The 21,561-nt window shown below is 43.3% G+C and overlaps 1 protein-coding gene across 2 annotated transcripts in view; it reads left to right on the top strand.

Moving 5' to 3' along the window:
* The first annotated feature begins 4,819 nt into the window (after nt 1–4,819).
* The window catches only part of LOC122555748 (erythroferrone-like), an 89,547-nt gene continuing 72,805 nt past the window's right edge, over nt 4,820–21,561 (top strand). Inside the window, exon 1 of one of the 2 annotated variants that reach the window (XM_043701830.1) lies at nt 4,820–5,697. In XM_043701830.1, coding sequence (XP_043557765.1) covers nt 5,533–5,697 — 165 coding nt within the window. In that variant the 5' untranslated portion in view covers nt 4,820–5,532. The remainder of the gene's footprint in view (nt 5,698–21,561) is intronic. The other variant, XM_043701831.1, reaches the window with a different exon arrangement.

Here is a 21,561-nt window from a genome sequence, read left to right as displayed (position 1 = left end):
TGGAGTCCTCACTTGCTGAGGAAGAGAGTGGAAGTGATTGTAGGAAAGAAACAAGACTTCAGAGAGAATACAAATGGCATGGTGAACAGCTTTATCTAAAGGTTCAGAAAAGCACAGGGCAAACAATAAAAACAGCATCAAAATGGGGCACAAAGTTTCCGCGCTGAAGTTTTCAAATGCAATGTGGAACCCAGGGAGATGCAAAGTGTCAAATTGGAAAATGAAGTGCTGTTCCTCAAGCCTGCAGTGGGCTGGGGACAGTGAGGTGTGTATGAGAGCAAGGTGAAAGGGTACAATAGCTAGGGATTGCGAACTTGGGTTCATACCTCTAGACTGGGTGGAGGAATTTCACAATGCAGTCACCAGTCTGTGCTTGGTCCTCCCCAGCATCAAGGAGACCACGCTGTGAGCAGCGAATACAACATATTGAAAGGAGTACAAGCAAACTGCAGCTTTTCCTGGAAGGAATGCGTTGGACAGGGTGGAGGGAGGAGGTGAAAGGGCAGGAGTTACATCTTCAATGATTGTATAGGAATGGGAAAATCTGAAAGAGAAACAGACCCAGGGTGATGCAGAGGGAACAACCCCTCTGGAACGCTGGCAGGGCAGCAGAGGGGTAGGTACATTTTGTGGTGGCATTGTAATAGAGGTGGCAGAAATGGTGGAGGATGATTCTATGATAATAATGTCTAGTGGCGTGGAAAGTGAGGACAAGAGCTACACCATCATTGCCCTGGGAGGGAGGAGAGAAGTTAAATATGTCAGATACTGTTGAGGACCCAGTCAACTACTTGGTGGATGGGAGAGAATCCCTAGAAAGACTTGGCAGAAGCGCTATTGTGGAAGGTGTCATCTTCAGAGCAGATGTGACTGAGAGGAAGAAATTTGGAGAATGGAATTGAGTCCTTACAGAAAGAAGGGGTGAGGAAGTGTAGGCAAGATAGTTGGTGGGCTATTAGGAATAGTAGTAGACAGTCTATTGCTGAAAATGGAGACAGAGAAGTCAAGGAAAGCGAAGAAATGTGCCCAACATAGACCATTTGAAGTCAAGAGTGGGATGGAAATTGGAAGAGACGTTAATGTGGTTTTCTAGTTCCAAACAGGAGTGGAACAAGGCAGCAATATAGTTATTGATGCAACATGGGAGGCAATGGCCTAGTGGTATTATCACTAGATTATTAATCCAGAAATGTTCTGGGGTCCAGGGACAAATACTGCCATGGTAGCTGATGGAATTTGAAATCAATAAAGAATCTGGAATTAAGAATCTAATGAGGAGCATGAAACCATTGCTGATTGTCAAAAAATAACCGTCTGGTTCACTAATCTGCTCTAGGGAAGGAAACCGCTGTCCTTACCTGGTCTGGCCTACATGTAGCTCCAGAGCCATAGCAATGTGGTTGACTCTTAACAGACTTCTGGCCAATTGGGGATGGGTGATGAATGCTCACCTAGCCAGTGATGCTCTCAGCCTGGGAATGAATAAAAACAATAGAAAAATATCTTGAGGAGAGGTCCTGAGCAAAACTGGAATAAGGGATGTTCCACCTATCCCACACAAAAAAAGACTTCTTTCGGATTCACATGGGGTACCCACTGCAACAAGCTTTTATTTGGAGCAAATGGACAATCTAAAGGAGAAATTGTGCAGTCAGAACCGGGCAGTAGGGGATGGTGGTGTTTGGCCTCTGCTTGGGTTTCTGTTCAAGAAAGAAGCAGAGAGCATTCAAATTGTCTTACTGGGTGATGGAGACTTAGAGGATTGACATTTGAGGTGAAGAAGGGGTGATTGGAGCTAGGAAATTGAAAACTGTTGAAATGGTGTAGGGTATCAGGAGAGATTAGCATCCCTTCAGTGTGGAAGCAGGCCATTCGGCCCACTGACACTCCAAAGAGAATCCTAACCAGACTCAGCCCCCAACCATATCCCTGTAATTTTCCAATCCCTGGGCACTATGGGTAATTTCCCATGTCTAATCCATCTAATCTGCACTCCTTTGGACTGTGGGAGGAAACCCACAGGAGAACATGCAAACACCACACAGACAGTCCAAGACTGGAATTGAACCCAGGTCCCTGATGCTGTGAGGCAGCAATGCTAACCACTGAGCCACCATGCCACCCCAACCCATTTATATAGAGGAGAAATAATAGAGTCAAGATAGGAAGAAATAAGCTGTGTGAGTTAGAAACAAGCTAAATACTGGGTCTACCAATATTTAGCTTGTTCCCTGGATGCTGCCTGAACTGCTGTGCTTTTCCAGCACCACTCTAATCTAGAATCTATCAAGACAGTGCTGTTTGTGGATTTTGACGAGGAGACAGAAGTGAGCTGCTTGGGGTTGGAGGGATTATGAGGTGGGAAGATCTCCGGGGGGAGAGGAAGTCAATGAATGTCTTGCAAACAGCAGCTTGAAGCTCTGTCCAATAAGAAGTAGTGTCTGAGAGTTGGTGCTCAGCCTCTGCAAGGTAGAGGTTGGTATACCAACAGATGCCAACAGAGCTGCCCTAATCAGGAGGTTTGATCACAAAGTCATGGTGCAGCCTAAGAGAATAGAGTGCAACAAGCTCAAAGGGTGACAGGTCAGAGAGATTGAGGAAAGCAGATAAATGAAGATGGCTGGGGTCAAGCCGACCATTGTCAATGTAAAGATCCAGAGCAGGAGAGAAGCCAGAGGGAGGGAGTCAAGAAAAACTATGAGAGAGGAGGTCACCCGTCCAACGTTGTGAACACGGAATTGGGAGGCGGTGGAAGAGGAGCTGAAAGCTGAGGTTGAGATTTATTGAGGTGGGGGCATAAGGGAATGAAACATCAGGGAGGAGAGTGATTTGAATACATGGGAAGAGTTGGGGTCCAAAGAACGGATGGGGGTCAGAGAGATGCAGCGTGAAAGAAAGATTGGCGGTACCCGTGATTCCTTAAAAACTGAGAGGAAGAGAAAATGAGTTTTGTCAATGCATCAGAAAGAGAGAGAGAGAGATTTCAAACAAAACTATTTCTTAAAATAACATTCATTCTCCCTCTGGCCAAATGCTTTGTTTCTTTGCAACAACCTTTCTTACTTTCCTCTCCTTCTGTTCCACGACATCTTTGTCATTCAATCTTTCTTGTCTTGTACCTAACCCAGCCTTTAGCCTTTGGTTCTTCCTTTAACCCCCTTTGTCAACAACATCAAATCAATCACATTTCTATCTCCCTTCAAGGGCTGAGGAACAGTCATCTTCAACTCAAAACGTTGGCTCTATTTCTTTCTCCACAAAGTCTGCTGAGTATTTCCAGTGCTTTATGATCATTCACTGGTATCTCATTGATGGCATTCTTCAGTATTAACCCTTTCAGAACCATTGACAACAGTTATCACAATGGTTATGCTGCAGGTACCAGTGATTGAATAAGATTAAATGTCCATCCTGTCCAACATTCTGCCTTCCTCCCAGTAAGAAAATGAACAGCAGACAATCTATCCTTTCCCAGGACAGAAGGAGACCAAAGTTAGAAAGAGGTTGGAGGGCAAGAGGAAGGGTGATGGATTCAGGGAGTGAGGAAAACGCCAATGGAAAATGGCTAGTTGATAGGAGAAATTTTAGTATTTAGATGTTAAGAGAAGAGTTAATCGTTAAACCAAAATGATTTAAATTAAGTTAATTTAATAAAATTTAATGATTTATTGTCACTTGTACTCTGGGCAACAGGGTGAAATACAGTGAAAAAATTTAACTGTGGCCACAATCTGGTGTCATTCTTCAAGAATTAAAAGATATACCTGAAATAAAGTCCAACTTCCCTCCATCGCCTTCATTGTAAGTCCTGGGCCCTGAACTGGCTGACTTACAATACCCGCGGCAGACCCACCAAAGTTGGAGTCACCGATGTCAGGCACCAACTCTTCGCCACTGGACCCACCTCGCCGACGGGCTGCTGATGCCAGGTACTGAGCTGGACCCCCACTCACTCTGTAACTAAGAGCCTCACCTCACAGACAACCAGGAGACCCTACCACACAACCAAGAGCTGCCGCCACCACCTCGCCAATACCTGGAGTCCCTGGTCTGGGCCTTAGCGTAACCAGGAGTCCCTGACTTCGCCACCTGGCCAAGCTGCTGCCTCACCAAGAGTCCCCTCCGGCTGCTCCCCTCCGCAGTGTCACCCCCTCCATCTCTGCCGACAAGAAGAAGGCAAAGAGAAAGATGTAGAAAGAATACAAAAGGGTTAAGGAAAGAAGGGGGAAGCAGCTGCCTGGAGTGGGTGGGTCGAGGAGCCCGAACATTACCTACCTTGCTGGACCCACCGGGATAGGATAAAACACTTGGGGTTGGAGTGGGGCTAGGATGATAGTTAAGTCCCATTGTACTAATAAATGGAATATGTCATCAGTGATGATTGCTGATGTGAGACAGTTAGACCCAGACTGAGCTAGCAGAATGTTCTCTACTACCTATTTATGTTAATACTTTAAATAGCTAATAAATGTTGCTGTTTTTCAGCTCGAAGACACACTCACCACTTTCTCTCCAACCTCAACAGAATTTCACAACATACAAGTATAGGAGCTAACACTGACACACATTTTAAACTCTACAGTGTTTGTTAGAGAGTGTTGAATCATTCTTTTTAACTCAGTGACTGCACAAATTCTGGAACTGAACCCAAGATGCCTTCAGGACTGAATGAAAGCGAAGTGCTCCTTTATTCCTTGTGTGTGAAAAATGACAAGGAATGGTAATTGGTGAGTACTGCGGCTGCTACAGAGTTAAGTTCTGTAACTTGAAGTAGGTGTGGAAAGAGAAGCAGCCCTGTTGTTGTCTGGCAGAGCTGAGGCGGGAACCTGAGCATCAGCCTGACAGAAGGTCAGATATTTACACAGGGAAACGCCACAAGAGGCAGAGAGAGAGAGAGAGAGAGAAAGAGGCAGGGAGAAACCTTTACATGTTCAGTGAAAGGAGATGCGAGTCAGAAAAGGCCAGGACAGCCCTGTCACCTGATGCTAAGAGATCAGGCAATTATCAGCGGGACTTGCCATCATCTAAGAGAGAAGGCTGATTCTCAAAGCAAGGTTTCATTGTTAGTAACGATGAGAAAAGTGTTCACTTTTTGTCTGGACTGAGTTTGCAACCAGAGTGTCTTTCCAAAGCTCTTCTTTAAGACAGTGGCCAATCAGGTGTCTCTGATATTTTATCTAAAACACAGCCAGACCAGGCCCATGGATAGTGAGTGAGGCACAACTGACCGTGCTTGCTTGGGATTAGGAACGCCAAAGAAAGGTCCTTGGAAGATAATTGTATTCTTCCTTTCTCGAGTTCATTCAAGGATTAAAAATAACAGCATGTAGAAAAAAACATCTGCATGGGAGGTTTCAATCGAAAGTGAGTATTCTGTCTAAGAATCTGCAAAAGCCCAGAGCAAACCCAAACCAAACCCTCCAGTTCGGAAGTGGCGAGACAAATCAAACCTGTACATTGGAAGCAAGAGAATATTGAAATTTGTGACATTTTATTGATGCTTATACTTGACAATAACATACACGGAGACAGATGGCAGCCTCACTCGCAGTACTCCTGACTGTGACATTGTGGGTCGATTTTGTGCTGTTTAAGCTGGTGCAGACTGATCGGAGCGTTGTGAAAACCATGGGGAGAAAAGCTTTACCAGTGGAAGAGGATTTGGACCGCATAATAAATGTGCCCGAGAGTCAACAGGTAAGTGAACCGGCAGGTAAGCAAGCCAGTGGGTGCACCAGTACAAGTAGAAAGATAGTGCAAGTGAGTCAGTGCAAGGTGGATGAGTGAGTGTGTAAGTGGGTGAGCACACGGAAGGGACAGAGAGTGTGTGCAAGTGAATCAATGCAAATTGGCAAGTGTGTAAGTAGGTAAGCATGCTACGTGTGTGTGCAAGGGAGTCATTGCAAGGTGTGATCAGGCAAATACTCAGTGGAAAAAGCATGCAAGTCCCAACGTTCTGAAGCAGGAGCAGTTCTACCTTGCAGCCTTTTTAAGAGATTTGGATTTTCTTTTTGGAATCTTAATAGCTTAAGAGAATTGTATTCCCAAGGATTGAGTTACAGTCTACGGTGTAATTGAAGTATTCAGATTGTTTATAGGTGCAATAACAGACACCCAGGGAGTTAAGTTACAACTGGAAATGAACAAGGAGTGTGTATGGTTTATATATAGACTAATGGATATCGAGAATGAGGGACAGGGTGGAATCGAATTGAGGGCTTCAGATGGTTTACATATAAAATAACCAGAGAGTCTGGCAATGAGCTACAGGCTGGAATTTAATCAAGGGGTTCCTATGGTTTATATATAAAATAACAGACACCAAGGGAGTCAGTTTGAAGGAATCTAATCAAATGTTTCATATGGTTTGAATGCAGAATAATAGACACCCTTCAAATGAGTGGCAAGTTGGACTTAAATCAAGATGTTTGAATGCTTTGTATGTAGAATAATGGATAACCAGACCAAGGTTATATACTAGAGTTAAATCAATGGGTTCAGGTGGTTCATAAATGGAATAATAGATATCCAGAAATAATGTGCCCACCATTTTTTTTCATTATCTACAGTGCGGGAGTTTTTTGAAGTGCATGGGTCCTTTAAATTTATGTAGCTACACATAACGCGGTAATATAAAGAGGCCAAGTTGTGCAGGAGCTTGTGGGTTCCTGTGTAGTTGTGTAGCTTAGAAGGAGCATTGCTCAGGACTGAGTTGCAGGCTGGAATATGGTCAAGGAGTCTGAATGGTTTATATATAGAATAATGGATATCCAGAAGTGTGCTACAGCCTGCGTCTAATTGAGGAGTTTGGGTGGTTTATATACAAAATATTGGATACCCAGGGCTGAGTTACAGACTGGAATCTAATTCAGGACTCCAGATGGTTTATGCATAGAATAAGGAAAAACTGGGAATGAGTTCCAAACTACAATCTAATCAAGGGGTTTGGATGGTATATAGTATATGGAATAATGGATATTCAGGAATGGGTTACAAATTGGATGCTTGTCCAAAGGCTCCTAAGCCGTTAATACCTTTCTATTTTCCCTGCAGCCTTTCACTTTGCTTTTCTTTGCCCCATTCTTTCATTTGTTCATGTTCTCATTTCACTTTCTTTAAACATGGCTCTCTCTTTTTTCCACAGGCTGTGTTTGACCCTGTAATTGTTTGATTCCTCGTTGGGTTTTCTATCAGATGCTTTCTTGCTGGCTTGCTTAGTTTGTAAAACTTGCCTTTTGCTTTGAGTGTCGGGACATGACATGGGGGTCGTGACCGGGTGATGGGGGGGGGGAGGCAGGAGGGGTGGTGGATGTGGCACTCGGGTGGGAAATAGCATCATGGGCGATGGGGAGAGAAGGGAATTTCAAAAGTCAAGACTAGAGCAAGGTACACCTTCTCAGGAGCTGCTGAAAAGAAAATTACTTTGAAACAATGTGGCAGCAGATTGGAAGGGTCAAGGAGATGAGAAGTAACTTACTGCTGAAGAAGAATGCAAAGGGTATTTATTTTGGGTGGGGTACAACAAGAATGAGTGAAAATACAACTTGTGAAGGAGCCAAGTTATAACTAGGTGGAGCGTGAGGTCTGTGACCAAAGCCATGGGATGTGTGAAGTCCCATATTGAGCCTGATCCTCTCTAGAGACTCAAGACTACTTGCCAACTCTATATACAATATAATGTACACCCAACAGTGCATTACAGGGTCAGGATAAACACTTGGATGAATTATGTGCTGTACAACTCTATGACTTACTTAATTAACCATGAAGAGCTTTGAGATTTCCAATGGTTGTGAAAGGTGCTGTATAAAATCTAGATGCACCATTTGTCTAGCAATGGCCACATTTTATATAGCACCTTGTACAGCCATTGGAAATCTCAAAGCTCTTTATGGCTAATGAAGTAGAGTCCCAGAGTTTACAACACAGAAGTCAGCCAATCCCATCATCTCGACCCTATAATGCACTGTTGGCTTTACATTCCAATCTTTATTAGTTGACAAATGGTCATGAGAATAGGATACCTGGCAGTGAGCTACAGTCTGGGATCTAATCAGTGGGAAGCAAGAAAGAAACAATGAAGATGGGGAGTCTGAGACATAAAGTCACTGATGTTTGTAAAGTGGTGAGCTGTTTTGTCTAGTAGCCTCACGGAAATCTGCGAAAGATCTTAGCCCACGCCTGTCAGAGATGGGATTGTCCAGCCCTGGGCGTTAGTGATAGCTTTGTGTGCCAAGAAAGCTGAGTGATGATAAGCATGATACCAAGCTTTGGTTTGATATCACTTGATTGCCACAGCACGCGATACATTCCAGAATATTCAGATGGAACCCACTGTCTATTTAAAGGGACAGTGCAAAACTGTGGCACATGATGCATTCCTGAAACGTCAAAAGACACCACCATTTATACCAATGGAAGTGCTTTAGGATAGAATGGAAGCAAAGAAGATAGAAGTTGATGAACAAATGAAAAAAGTACAAAAGGGGAGGAGCACTTTCAGGACCAGGCAAAAGGTTTCTATTTGAGTGTGAATATATTAGTCTGGAAATCAAGAGCAGTAAAGGAAAACACTGGGAATGAGGTTGGAGACTGAGTGAAAATTTTGCTTCAGAACGCAAGAGCTGAAGGTGCTGGCAGTAAAACTTTCAGGAAAGGTAGAGAGGGAAGAAAAGGATTAGATTAGATTAGATTAGAGTAGATTCCTTACAGTGTGGAAACAGGCCCTTCGGCCCAACCAGTCCACACCGACCCTCCGAAGAGTAACCCACCCAAACCCATTTCTCTCTGATGAATGCACCTAACACTATGGGCAATTTAGCATGGCCAAATCACCTGACCCGCACATCTTTGGACTGTGGGAGGAAATTGGACTAGAGTAATTTTACCAACTGAAAAGATGGATGCAGCTTAAGGAAGGGACATTCTTACTGGTGCTGATGATCAAGCAGCATTTGACTTGTGTTGAGAAATAATTAGGGAGTTTTGTCTCCATTGGGAGTACTCCATGACACTGAATAGTTGGAAAGAAAACGGGGGTAAGATTTGAAGGAAATAAGATGCTCTTAACAATGACAGACATGTGATCATGGGGGATGTGAATTATCCTAAAGCAAAATATGATTATACAAATGTTGGCCAAATAGAGATGCATAGAATAAATTACTTAGAAATGTTTCCTTAATTATGCTGTATTCCAATCAAGGAAGAAGATAGCATTGCAAATGCTCTGAGCAGAGGCAGAGCAATAGTTGACTGAAAGATGACTGAACATTGATTTTATAATGACAGAAACCTGATAAGTTTCATATTAAAAAGATACCAAAATGGAATTCAAGGCACTGTAACTGAGCTAACTTCAGTGAATCTAGATTTTATACAGCACCTTTCACAACCACTGGAGGTCTCAAAGCTCTTGAAGGCTAATGAAATAGAGTCATGGAGTCACAGACTTGTACAACATGGAAACAGACCCTTCACTCCAACTCGTCTATGCCGACCAGGTATCCGAAACTGATCTAGTCCCATTTGCCAGCATTTGGCCCATATATCTCTAAACTCTTCCTAGTCACATAACCATCCAGATGTTTTATAAACATTGTAATTGTACCAGCCTCCACCACTTCCTGTGAAAGTTCATTCCATCCACACACCACTGTCTATGTGAAAAAAATGCCCCCCAGGTCCTCTTTAAATCTTTCCCCTCTCACCATAAACCTACACCCTCTAGTTTTGGACACCCCTAGCCTGGGAAAAAGATGTTGGCTATTCACCCTATCCATGTCGCTCATGATTTTATAAACCTCTGAACTTTTGAAGGACAGTCACGTTCCTAATAATGGAAAGGCGGCAGCCAATTTGCTTAAAACAAACTCCCACAAATGGCAAAGTGAAAAAGACCAGATACTTGTTTCTTTGTGATGTTGACTGAGAGATATATAGGCCAGGGCACAAGGGATAATTGCCCTGGTGTTCTACGCAGTTGTGTCGTAGGTCTTTTTTTTTATCTCCTCCCAAATAGGTGATGAAGCTTTAGTTTAATGTCTAATCTGAAAGATAGCACCTCTAACTTTGCAGAATACCCTCAATACAGTGCTTGAAGGTCAGACTGGACTTTTGTGCTGAAGCCCTGGTGTGGGATTTGAACCCATGACTCAGAAATGAGAGTGCTGCCGACTGATTAACAACAGAATAGCTGTGAGAAATGTATAAGATGGGTAAGATGCTTTCTGACTGGAGAATAAGTAGTTTCATAGGCCAGTTTAGGATTTGGAGAAAACTCATTTTTAGTTGGGTCTTAAAAATGAGCCATGTGATAAATATACTGGGAGAATCAAGAAATATAAAGACATAGCAGAGAAACAAATGAGAGATCGTAAATATTAATTTAGGCTCATTAAATGTGTGAATTCTTAAAATCTCATGGACTAAGGATTTTTGAAAGACAGACCCTGACTGATAAATTGAACACCAGTTTTCAACAAAGTCACAGACCATGGATTAAAGAAAGACATGGTGAATGATGTAAACATGGATTTGCGTAAGTCATATCATATATACCATGCAAAGAAGTTATTACAAAACTGATACCTGGCTGTGAATATGGTCACATGGATAGGGAGATGGTGAGAGGAGGTGTAGCTCCATGAACTTCTCTCAGTATGCAATACAATGATCATCACTGAGTCCCCCAGTGTTGACATCTTAACCCCATTGTTGCCCAAAATGGAAGTGGACCATCCAAATCAACATATTGAATATAGAGGTAATGTACTTCCTGAGAAATGGTTTTATTGAAATTATTCAACCAACAAGACTGAGACCTGGACTATGATGGAATTCTCAGCTCTTCACATATTGTCTCTACTGTGAAGAATGTATGTGATACAGATAGAGTCATAGAGATGTACAGCATGGAAACAGACCCTTCAGTCCAACTTGTCCATGCCGACCAGATATCCCAACCTAATCTAATCTCATTTGGTAGCACTTGACTCATATCCCTCTAAACCCTCCCTAGTCATATAACCATCCAGATGCCTTTTAAATGTAATTTTACCAATACCCACTACTTCCTCTGGCAGCTCATTCCATACATGCACCACCCTCCATGTGAAAAGGTTGCCCCTTAGGTCCCTTTTAAATTTTTCCCCTCTCAACTTAAACATATGCCCTCTAGTTCTGGACCCTCTCACTTCAGGGAAAAGACCTTGTCTATTTACCCTGTCCATGCCCCTCATGATTTTGTGAACCTCTATAAGGTCACCCTTCAGCCTTCGACACCCTAGCGAAAACAGTCCCAGCCTATCCAGCCTCTCCCTATAGTTCAACTCCTCCAACTCTGGCAGCATCCTTGTAAATCTTTTCTGAACCCTTTCAAGTTTCACAACATCCTAATCTAATATGAAGGGGAGTGGAACACAGAAACATAATGGATTGATAAAGACCCACTCTGATATATCGATCAGTTATTGTTGATTCCTTTAGTCCTCTTCTGTTTCAAGTAAGCTTTTGAACCTTTCCAGTTTAGTCATAATCCTCAACATTACTATAATGTTCTATATCTTTGGCTCTGTATGCAGGGAGAATTTAAAAAATAACTTTTATAGATTGTTTGCGATGAATTGTTTTATTGTACATTATGATTCTTTTCAATCTAATTTCCATTAAAGAGATTTGAAGAGTAGTGGGTTCTTGAGAAAGCTGAAGGCTATTATGCCAAGACAATTGGTGGAGTTCATGTTTAGTTGAATGTGTGAAACCCACTGATCAGTATAAAATTGGGGTAAGGTGAAGGTAATTCAGCCTATCAAGCCTGTTCATTCCACAGAACAAAATAGAACATGCTCTCTCATGAATGTTTAAGTAATTTTGTGTAAAATTCGATGTACCAAAAGTTTTACTCTCAGGTCAAGTGCAAGACCAGTCTGTTTGAGAATAAAGGTTTCTCAGATGCCCTTCCAGATCAGGTGCAACATGGGCTTTGGTGCAGAGTCAATCTCTCTGTACATTCTCCCCATCAAAAACTCCCTGCGTAGATACAGAGGAAAATTTCTCTCCACACTGTTAACCATCGAGTACTCCCAGGACAGGTATAGTACGGGGTTAGAAAGAGAGTAAAGCTTCCTCTGTACTCCTGCTAATAGCACTCTTGAGGTAGATATGGCAAAGCTTTCGCTACATAGTCTGATCAAACTCTTAATGACAAGTTAGAGACGCAGTGTTGTTCCCCAAGACAGACTATTCCAGCACCTTCTGATTCAGCATCCACTCATATCTTAGAAAGTAACATAGCTGGAAAAAGAAACAAATGCATCAAGCAGTTAGTGTAGGGATTTGAAATTTGTGATGTTGCTCTGATGAAATAAATATTTTTGAACATTCCGCTAATAGAATGTTACTTTTTTGCAAGTCTCCTTTTTGAGCTCTGCTCCCTTGACGCCCTAACTCATGAAGAAGCTGAGGCAGAAGAGCATGAGCCATTCTGCTAACTGCCAGTAGAGGGCACACTTCTTTCTATGCTCGATCATGGGGCAGAAGCTGAACCTCAGCAACCCTCCCTGGACCCTCTTGTGAACGCTTCTGTTAAAGGCCACATGTACATTCTCTCAGTAATAACACATTCTGATTCATCCAGGCATCTCTGCTGACTCGCTCAACATCGGTGTTCTGAACCTTCGCCCTTCACCATTATAACCTCCTATATGTCAATGTTCTGTCCTCCTGTACTCATTCCCATTTCACTTGAGTTTTTAAAAAAATGCTTTCAAAGGATGTGGGCATTTGTGGATTGGCCAACATATCTTGACTATCCAAAAACACATTTGAAAATACCATGTCGGGGTGGGACAGCTTCGTTTAACCGTTAAGGTCAAGGCATACAACAGAGCTGCTAAAGAAGGCATTCCAGGTTTAACCTAGTAACAGTGGTGGGTAATACAAAAACTAATTTGAAACAGTGATGACTCGAGAATAGTAGTGTGTGCAGGGCTTGAGCTACCCTGATTGTTATGAGTGCTGGTGATAGTGGGGAGCTGCTCCTGTTGAAATTATGAAGTCAGTTTTGGTGTACACAACCATCCCAATGAAGCTCCAGAAGTTTTCTTGTTTTTTTTTCATTGCCAACTAAAGCTCCCAGTGATTGATAAGTTAGGTGCAACACCACAGAACAGGCTGTGAGATCAGGATCGATATAAACAAGAAGCCAGATTCATCAGCAATGCAGAGGATTGTCAATGGGTTAGGATGAAGGAATTTCAAAGTGATTTTAAGGCTATGTTTTAGGATAGCAGCAATTAATCTGACGGCTTCTCCCTTAACCTAAACATTACGCGTTAGAACTGAAAACTAATGAGAACTAAGGCTGTCCACTGGATTTAACTATTTTCTTCAAACAAACCCTATTCAGAAGCTCGTTCAATTGCTTCTTGAAATCATCTGTGACATTTCTTTCAATATATTTTATGTCTCACACCCTAGCTGAGAAGTAATTTGATTTGCTCCAAACTTGCAAACAATATTTCTTATGTTTCATACCTCTATTATTGCCAATGTGTCTAAAACAATTGTATCAGTCTCATACAGCTTTGAATACTGTGAAATTATCTTAGAGTGAACTTTATTCAAAATGTACATTTTAAAAGTATCTTTGTATTAAAGTCCACTACGATTCCAGTCACAGTCAGCAGTACTTACAGAGCAGAACTTCTCACTTCTATTATATGATTGCACCATTTACTGCACTTCATACTTCAGGCTGAAATCTAATCCAGTGCTGCAGGATAATGGTTAACATTTTGTGCCAACAATTTAAACTAGTACTTAAAGTAAATCGGATAGAATGCATCTCCTTCGAATCTGTCTACTTATCCAGTGAGTAGAATATGTGTCACAGGACTTGCAGTCCTTCTTACCTGATGTATATCACTTTGGGTATGCAGGAATAAACAATGTCAAGCTGTCACTTCCAGATTAAGCTCACTTAGGTTTGTTTAATCACAAAGAAGTGAAAAGAAGGTTACGAACAAAAGATAATAAAAATGCCATAAGACATTGAAGTATCTTCAGAACAGATCCTGCTGTATGACAGAATTTATGGAAAGAGCAATCTATTATCTTATTTATTTATTTATTCAATGTGAGTATGACTGGCCAGGTTACCATTGTCCTTTATCCAAAGCATGACTCCAACCAGTTGAGAGATTCCTCCCAAATTTCTATTGACTTCAATTTTTTCTTGACGCTTGGTCCCTTGATGCCACACTTGGTCCAAATGTGGTCTTGTTGCTAAGGACAGACTCTGTCACCTCACCCGCCTCATCATTTTAACATAATCAGTGGACTATTGGACTGGTAATTGGCTGGATTGGATTTGTCTTACTTTTTATGAACAGGACATACCTGGGCAATTTTCCACATTCACAATGAAAACAAAAGTTGCTAGAAAAGCTCAGCAGGCCTGGCAGCATCTATGGAGAGAAATCAAGAGTTAACATTTCGGGTCAAGTGGCCATTTCACAGAACTTCTATTCAGTTCAGAACCATTCTGAGGAAAGGTCACTCGACCCGAAATATTAACTCCGATTTGTCTCCACAGATGCTGCCAGTTCTGTTGAGCTTTTCCAGCAACTTCTGTTTTTGTTTCTGATTTACAGCATCTGCAGTTCTTTCTTTTTCTTTTCCAAATTGTTGGGTAGGTCCAAGGTTGTAACTGTACTAAAACCTCTTGGCTAGGGGCACCACTCATTCTGGAGGTCACAACTACCATGATGTAGTCAGCACCCAAAGATTTTGTTATTACCAATGTCTAAAGCCATTTCATAATTCCATACATTCATAGAATAAAATCCCTCCAGTGTGGAAACAGACCCTTTGACCCAACAAGTCCACACCAACACTCTGAAGAGTAACCCACCCAGACCATTCCCCTACCCTCTATTTACCCCTGACTAATGCACCTAGCCAACGCATCCCTGAACACTGCGGATAATTTAGCATGGCCAATTCACCTGACCTGCACATCTTTGGACTGTGGGAGGAAACCGGAGCACCCGGAGGAAACCCACGCAGACATGGGGAGAATGTGCAAATGCCTCACAGACAGTCACCCCAGGCTGGAATCGAACTAAGGTCCTTGGTGCTGTGAGGCAGCAGTGCTAACCACTGAGCCATCATGCTGTCCCCCTGTTGAATGAATTGAATTGCCTGGAGATTGGTAACTGTGGTGTTGGAGGCCTTAAGAGGAGGCTGAAGCTAATCAACTATTCACCTCTTCCAGCTGAAAATACTTCACCATTGTCCTTGGCATTGACATGTTGGATTCACCTCCTCATTGTGAATGGGGACCGTTCAAGCCACGCATGTGTTCGGCAATGACCATTTCCAACAAGAGAAAATCTAACTATTGCCCCTTGTCATTCAACAGCATTACCATTGCTGAATCACCCACTGTTAACATCCTGGAGATCACTGCTGATCAGAAACTGAGCTCAACTGGCCATATAAATAGAATGGTTTCAAGAGGAAAACAGAAGCGAGGAATTCTCCAAAATGTAGCTCACCTGCTTTTCCAAGTAGATGTCATCTAACATCTGCAAGGTGCTTATCATGATGGTGATGGAATACTTCCCACTTTCCTGATGGGTTCAGCACCAGCTACAGTCATGAAGCTCAGCACCATCCAGGACAAAGCGACTTGCTTGGTTGTCACCATATCCACAGGCTTCAACATACATTTTCTCCAATGGCAACACACTGTGGTTTCTCTTCCAAAGCTGTGACCTCTCCTATCTAGAAGGATAAGGGCATCAGATGCAGAGGAACACAAGTTCCCCTCCAAGCCGTGTATCATCCTGACTTGAAAGTATATCACCAGTCCTTCAGTGTTACTGGGTCAAAATCTGGGAAACCCTTCCTGATGGCACTGTAGGTAGCTATACCCCAGAGACTGCAGCTGGTGAAGAACATAGCTCACTATCACCTTATCTAGAGCGTCTAGGGATGGACAATAAATGCTGGCCTAGCCAGCAATGCCTATATCCCATGAATGAATTCTTTTTTAAAATTGGCTTTGCCCATTTGAGCTTGGGTAACTGAGAATTGATCTTATTGAAACATACAAGATTCTGAGGGCATTTGACAAGGTGGGTGTTGAATCCATGTTTCCTGTAATGGAGGAGTTGAGAACTATGGGATTCATATTAAGGATCGCCAATTTAAAATGGTGTTCAGGAGAAATCTTTCGCTCAGAAAATTGTCAGTCTGTGGAATGTCTTCTCCAGAAAGCAGTGGAAGCAGGGTCATTGAATACATTTAAGGCTGAGTTCATTCACTGTTTGATTGACAAGGGAATCAAGGATGATGGCAGTGGGGAGCAGATAGGAAAATGGTTGAGTTGAGGTCACAAGCAGATCAGTCATGATCTTATTGAATGGCTGAACGAGTTTGAGGGAGCCAAAAGTCTACTCTTTTTCCAAAAGCATATGTTCTTTCCCAAATGCGGCAGGACTGCAGAAATTCGATCTCATCCACTTGCATCTTTATGAATCCATATTGCTGTGCCCATCTGATGCTGCTTCTACAGTTTCGCAAGTGTGTATGGTTTGTTGTTACTTCACCAGGTTGGTACCTCATTTTCAGGTATTCATGGTGCTCCTTCTGCGTGCTCCCTTGCACTCCTCATTGAACCAGGATTGATCTCGTGCCTTGATAGCAATGCTGCGATATGTCAGGCCACGAGGTTACAGATTGTGTTAGAACACAAAGCTGCTGCTGCTGATGGCTCACTGTATCTAATGGATGCCAGGTATGGAGCTCACCAATGTGATTTAAACATAATCTTCTGTTCACTGAACCAATTGTTGCCTGACAGCTAAACTAGGAGAAAGTGAGGACTGCAGATGCTGGAGATCAGAGTTGAGAGTGTGTTGCTGGAAAAGCACAGCAGGTCAGGCAGCATCTGAGGAGCAGGAGAATCGACGTTTCGGGCCAAGAATGAAGGGCTCTTGCCCGAAACATCGATTCTCCTGCTCCTTGGATGCTGCCTGACCTGCCTGACCTGTGCTTTTCCAGCAACACGCTCTCGACTCTGATCGCCAAACCAAGCTAGGGTGGGCGCTATGAATGGCTCAGTGATGTTAAAGGAGGGGAGAACTTGGTCAAGTTTCCTAGTTAAACTGCTGCCGAGTAATTTCCAATGGGAAAAGCCAAAAGTGGTCATTAGATTCAGGTTTCGTGGCAATTTTCCTCCAGCCTAAAATATTGACCAACATTCAATGTCAAAGGTCACTGGCATTAAAGGCCTTGGGCACCCAACAAACTGAGCCTCAGTATACTAGCACTATCAGAGGGGGGAGGAAGAAGCAGAAAAAAAAGGTGGAAAATAAAGAAAGGGGTGTAGTGAAGATGTGACTGGTAGATAGAGGGGTTTGCTGATTCCTGCACTGATTATGGCACTGGGCTTGACTTCAATAATGGCTGATGTTCTCCAACTGGCTCCTGCAAAGACAGATATTCGACCCCTGATTAATCTAATGACCCGTCTCTTGTATCTGATTCTTGCAAAAACTGATCTGTGCTGCCTGGCGCTATCCACATCCCTATGACGAGTGACGTCCTGTAATTGCTACGCTGACTGACAGATTGAATTGCAGTCATTACCAAACCTCTTGTATCCAATTGCTGCAATGACTGATCAGCAGCACAGACATGCCAATTCAGATTCCTGTCAGGAGGCCATCTCTGTACATCAGTGTAAGGAAAAGTCCTCTATAACTGAAAAATGAATAGCTCAGTCCCCAATATCTAGTTGTCCAATGTATCGGATCAACTAATGACCTGATTCCCTAGATGTAAATGATTAATGAATGGTTGTCCCCCAGTAGCTGACTGATTAATAAATAGGTTGGTTCCTGTAGCTGATTAATGAAAAGGATGATCCTATGTCACCACTTAATGAATGGCCTGAGACCCAGTAACAGATTAATGACAGGTCTTGTCCCCTATTGATAAGTGAATGGTGTGGGTCCCAGTAACTGAACCATGAACAGACCTGATTAACCAGTGGGACTGACATTCTGTGATATTTCAGTCTGAGAATGATTTCGGGGCTGTGTTGTAAGGCCACCTTGATAGTGTGACTATAGACTTCACTTAAACATGAACATTCCTTTGTTGGAAATAATTGTTAGGGTATATTCTGTTATGATTATGGCTGAAGGCTGTATTCTACATTTAAACTGGACACCTAAGAAATGAGACAATGGCTATGATTTTTTTGTCTTGTAAAATCAGTCAAGGGAAATTTCCAGACAGCAGTCCCATTATTTTTGTTGCATGCTTATGGTGTACAAGATATCTTGCTCTGAGCAAAGGATCAGAAAATCTTACATGCGGGTGAATACACTACGTGCAGTTCTGTGCACCCGCCCTTCAAATAGACACTGATAGATGAGAGAAGGTTCAGTAAAGAAAAATAAAAAGAATTCTGGGGCCAGATTTGTCGATGAAGTGGGTTTGCTGACAGATTGAAACTGGGGGAAAAAAACGAGTGCTGACAGTAAACGTGATCCAGGACTTTGCAAAACTGAGGGACACAGAAGACGTAAGTGGATCATTGGAGAAAAGAAAAACTACAGTCACAATACGACAAATTGTGCCTGAGGAGTTGGCTATCGTGCTGCAGATCTGCACAATTAAACTAGCCGCTACAGAGGCCAGCCTACCTGCAGTGTAGCTAGGGCAGTCAGAAGATTGTCCAGGGTCTGTCCTAGTCCAAAAATAAACAGATGAATATCACCTGGCCAATTGTCCTCCACGCACTCATTTGAAGAGAGCTGATTCCACTGATTCTAAATCTTTAGCAATCTTGAATCAGACCTGGACACCGACAATGAATACCTGGAGCTAGCTGAGATCCGTTGCTTTCCATATTCCTCAATGAATTATAGCATCAAGTAGCAGAGCAAAACTGAGGTTATTTCGTGTCAAAGAACAAGTCCTTTGGAGGCTTATTCCTGACACAATGTACTCGGGCTTAACAGAGATCAGCTTTCTGAGCTCTGGAACATCATTGGAGCAGTTTTCAAGTGAAGCATTCTAAGCTCCCCCACGTTCAACTGGTTTATCAATGACCTTCCCTCAGGTCAGGCTTGTGACTGATAATTTCACATTGTTCGGCAGGACCCATCATATAGCAAACCAGCTGAGTCTAGGGTGGCATGGTGGCTCAGTGGCTAGCACTGCTACCTCACAGCATCAGGGTCCCAGGTTCGATTCCAACCTCAGCCGGCTGGTTGTGTGGAGTTTGCACGTTCTCCCCATGTCTACATGTGCTTCCTTCGGGTGCTCCAGCTCCTACCACAGTCCAAAGATGTGCAGGTTGGGTGAATTGGCCATGCTAAGTTGCCCATAGTGTCCAGGGATGTGTAGGTTAGGGACATTAGTCAAGATAAATATGGGGTAGGGGAATGGGTCTGGGTGGGTTACTCTTTGGAGGGTTGATGTGGACTTGTTGGGCTGAATGGTCTGTTTCCACAATGTAGGGATTGTGAGACCTGCTGGCTTAGACTGACCATTGGCCTCCACTAGCACCAAATTCAAAACCATTAACGTTTCAGGGGAGGCCACTGCTGATCAGATGATTTGCTGGGCCAACCATATCAATAGCAAGCTTATAAGACCACCACAGAGTTTGAACAAACTACAATGAGTGGCTCACCTCCAGCATCCACAAGCAAATCTATACTGATGTTTGTAGGTGCAGTAACACACAAGGTGCTTACATAGACTCCCCTGACATTTCAGCCCATCATGTTCACACTGACCCTCCGAAGAGAAACCCATCCAGACCCACCCTCTCTACCCTATCCCTGTAACCCTGCATTTTCCATGGCTAATCCACTTAGCCTGCATATTCTTGGACACTACGGGAAATTTAATATATGAGTTGAAAAGTGTGGCAATGGAAAAGTGCAGCATCTGAGGAGCAAGGAGAGTCTATGTTTTGGGCATAAGCCCTTCATCAGAAATATGGAAGGGGAGGGGGGGCTGAGAGATAAATAGGGAGGTGGGGGGAGGTTGCTGAGAAGGCAATAGATGGGTGAAGGTGAGGGGTAATTGTGACAAGTCAATGGGGAGGGTGGACTGGATAGGTGGGAAAGAAGATGGACAGGTAGGACAGGTCAAGAGGGCAGTGCCAAGTTGGAGGGTTGGATCTGGGATAAAGTTGGGGGAGGGGAAATTTGGAAACTAGTGATGTCAACCTTGATGCCGTGTAGTTGAAGGGCGGAAGATGGGGCATTCTTCCTCCAGTTGTCGGGTGGCTTTAATTGGGCAGTGGAGGAGGCCCAAGACTTGCATGTCCTTTGGGGAGTGGGAGGGGGAGTTGAAGTGATGGCCAATCCACCTAACCTGCACATCTTTGAACTGTGGGAGGAAATCGGAGCACCCGGAGGAAACCCACACAGACGTGGGGAGAATGTGCAAACTCCACACAGACAGTCACCTGAGGCTGGAATCAAACCGGGGTCCCTGGTGCTGTGAGGCATCAGTGCTAACCACTGAGCAACCGTGCCACCATTATCCAGAGCACAGCCATTCACTTATTTGTTTCCATGGCTGCTTGATTGCTATGCTCTACTACTGCAGACATTATATTATGACTACAATATATAAAAGCTACAGGATGTACCACAGCACATCATGAACATTACTTTGAAAGGTTCCCCTTCCCCTGTAACCTCTGTCCCTAAGAAGGACAGAAGCAGCAAATCAACAAAGGTTACGTTGCTTCATCATTGCTGGATCAAACTCTTGTGACTTCCTGCTTAACAGCATTGTGGGAGCAGCATCACCACAAGGCCAGCAGCACTTTAAGGGGATGGCCCAATTCTCCTTCCAACCAGAGATGGGCAATGGTTGCAGCCTTGCCTGCATTACCCTCATCCTCCTTATGCAGCCTGCACTACCCTTCAACTCATTCTTTCATTTAAATGGCAGGCAGCAGGATGTCTCAGGTAATCATACACCAGTATCTCCAATGAGGATCTCTTACCTCTTGCCGAAACACTTGAGCTATCAAGAGCGGGCAGATTAGTTTGTTTAAAAGCAGCTGGACAACTGAGAACAGGAATGGTTGCTGCCAAGGTTTGATTGACCCAAAGTGGTTGAGTATGTTGATGAACACTTGGGTTCGTGTCTCTCACTGGGAATGTTGGAGTGTCATGTGAAGAGTGTACCTGGTTTTTCGATTGAGTCAACCCTGCACCTGAAGAGCTGTAACCTCCTAGCTGTGCACCAGCGAGACAGGTTTAGAACAAGTGGCTAGTTTATTCAGCCAGTGCAGACAAGATGGACTGTGTGGGCTCTTCCTGTGCTATACCTTTTCTTGGGTTCTATGGAATCAGCCAGTTTGTGATGCTGGGACAAAACCTGTGAATTTCTGGCAATTCTCTGCATAACCAATGGCACAAACAACTTTTCTGCCGTGGTATTGCAAAATGTCTAAGATGGTCAAAGGATGCATGATCTCATGAGAGGGGTAAGATGGTTGGGCCTGTGGTC

Source organism: Chiloscyllium plagiosum, chromosome 13 (assembly GCF_004010195.1).
Source record: "Chiloscyllium plagiosum isolate BGI_BamShark_2017 chromosome 13, ASM401019v2, whole genome shotgun sequence".
Classification (NCBI taxonomy): domain Eukaryota; kingdom Metazoa; phylum Chordata; class Chondrichthyes; order Orectolobiformes; family Hemiscylliidae; genus Chiloscyllium; species Chiloscyllium plagiosum.
The sequence above is the reverse complement of the archived record's forward strand: the minus strand, read 5'-3'. Positions and strand labels throughout refer to the sequence as shown.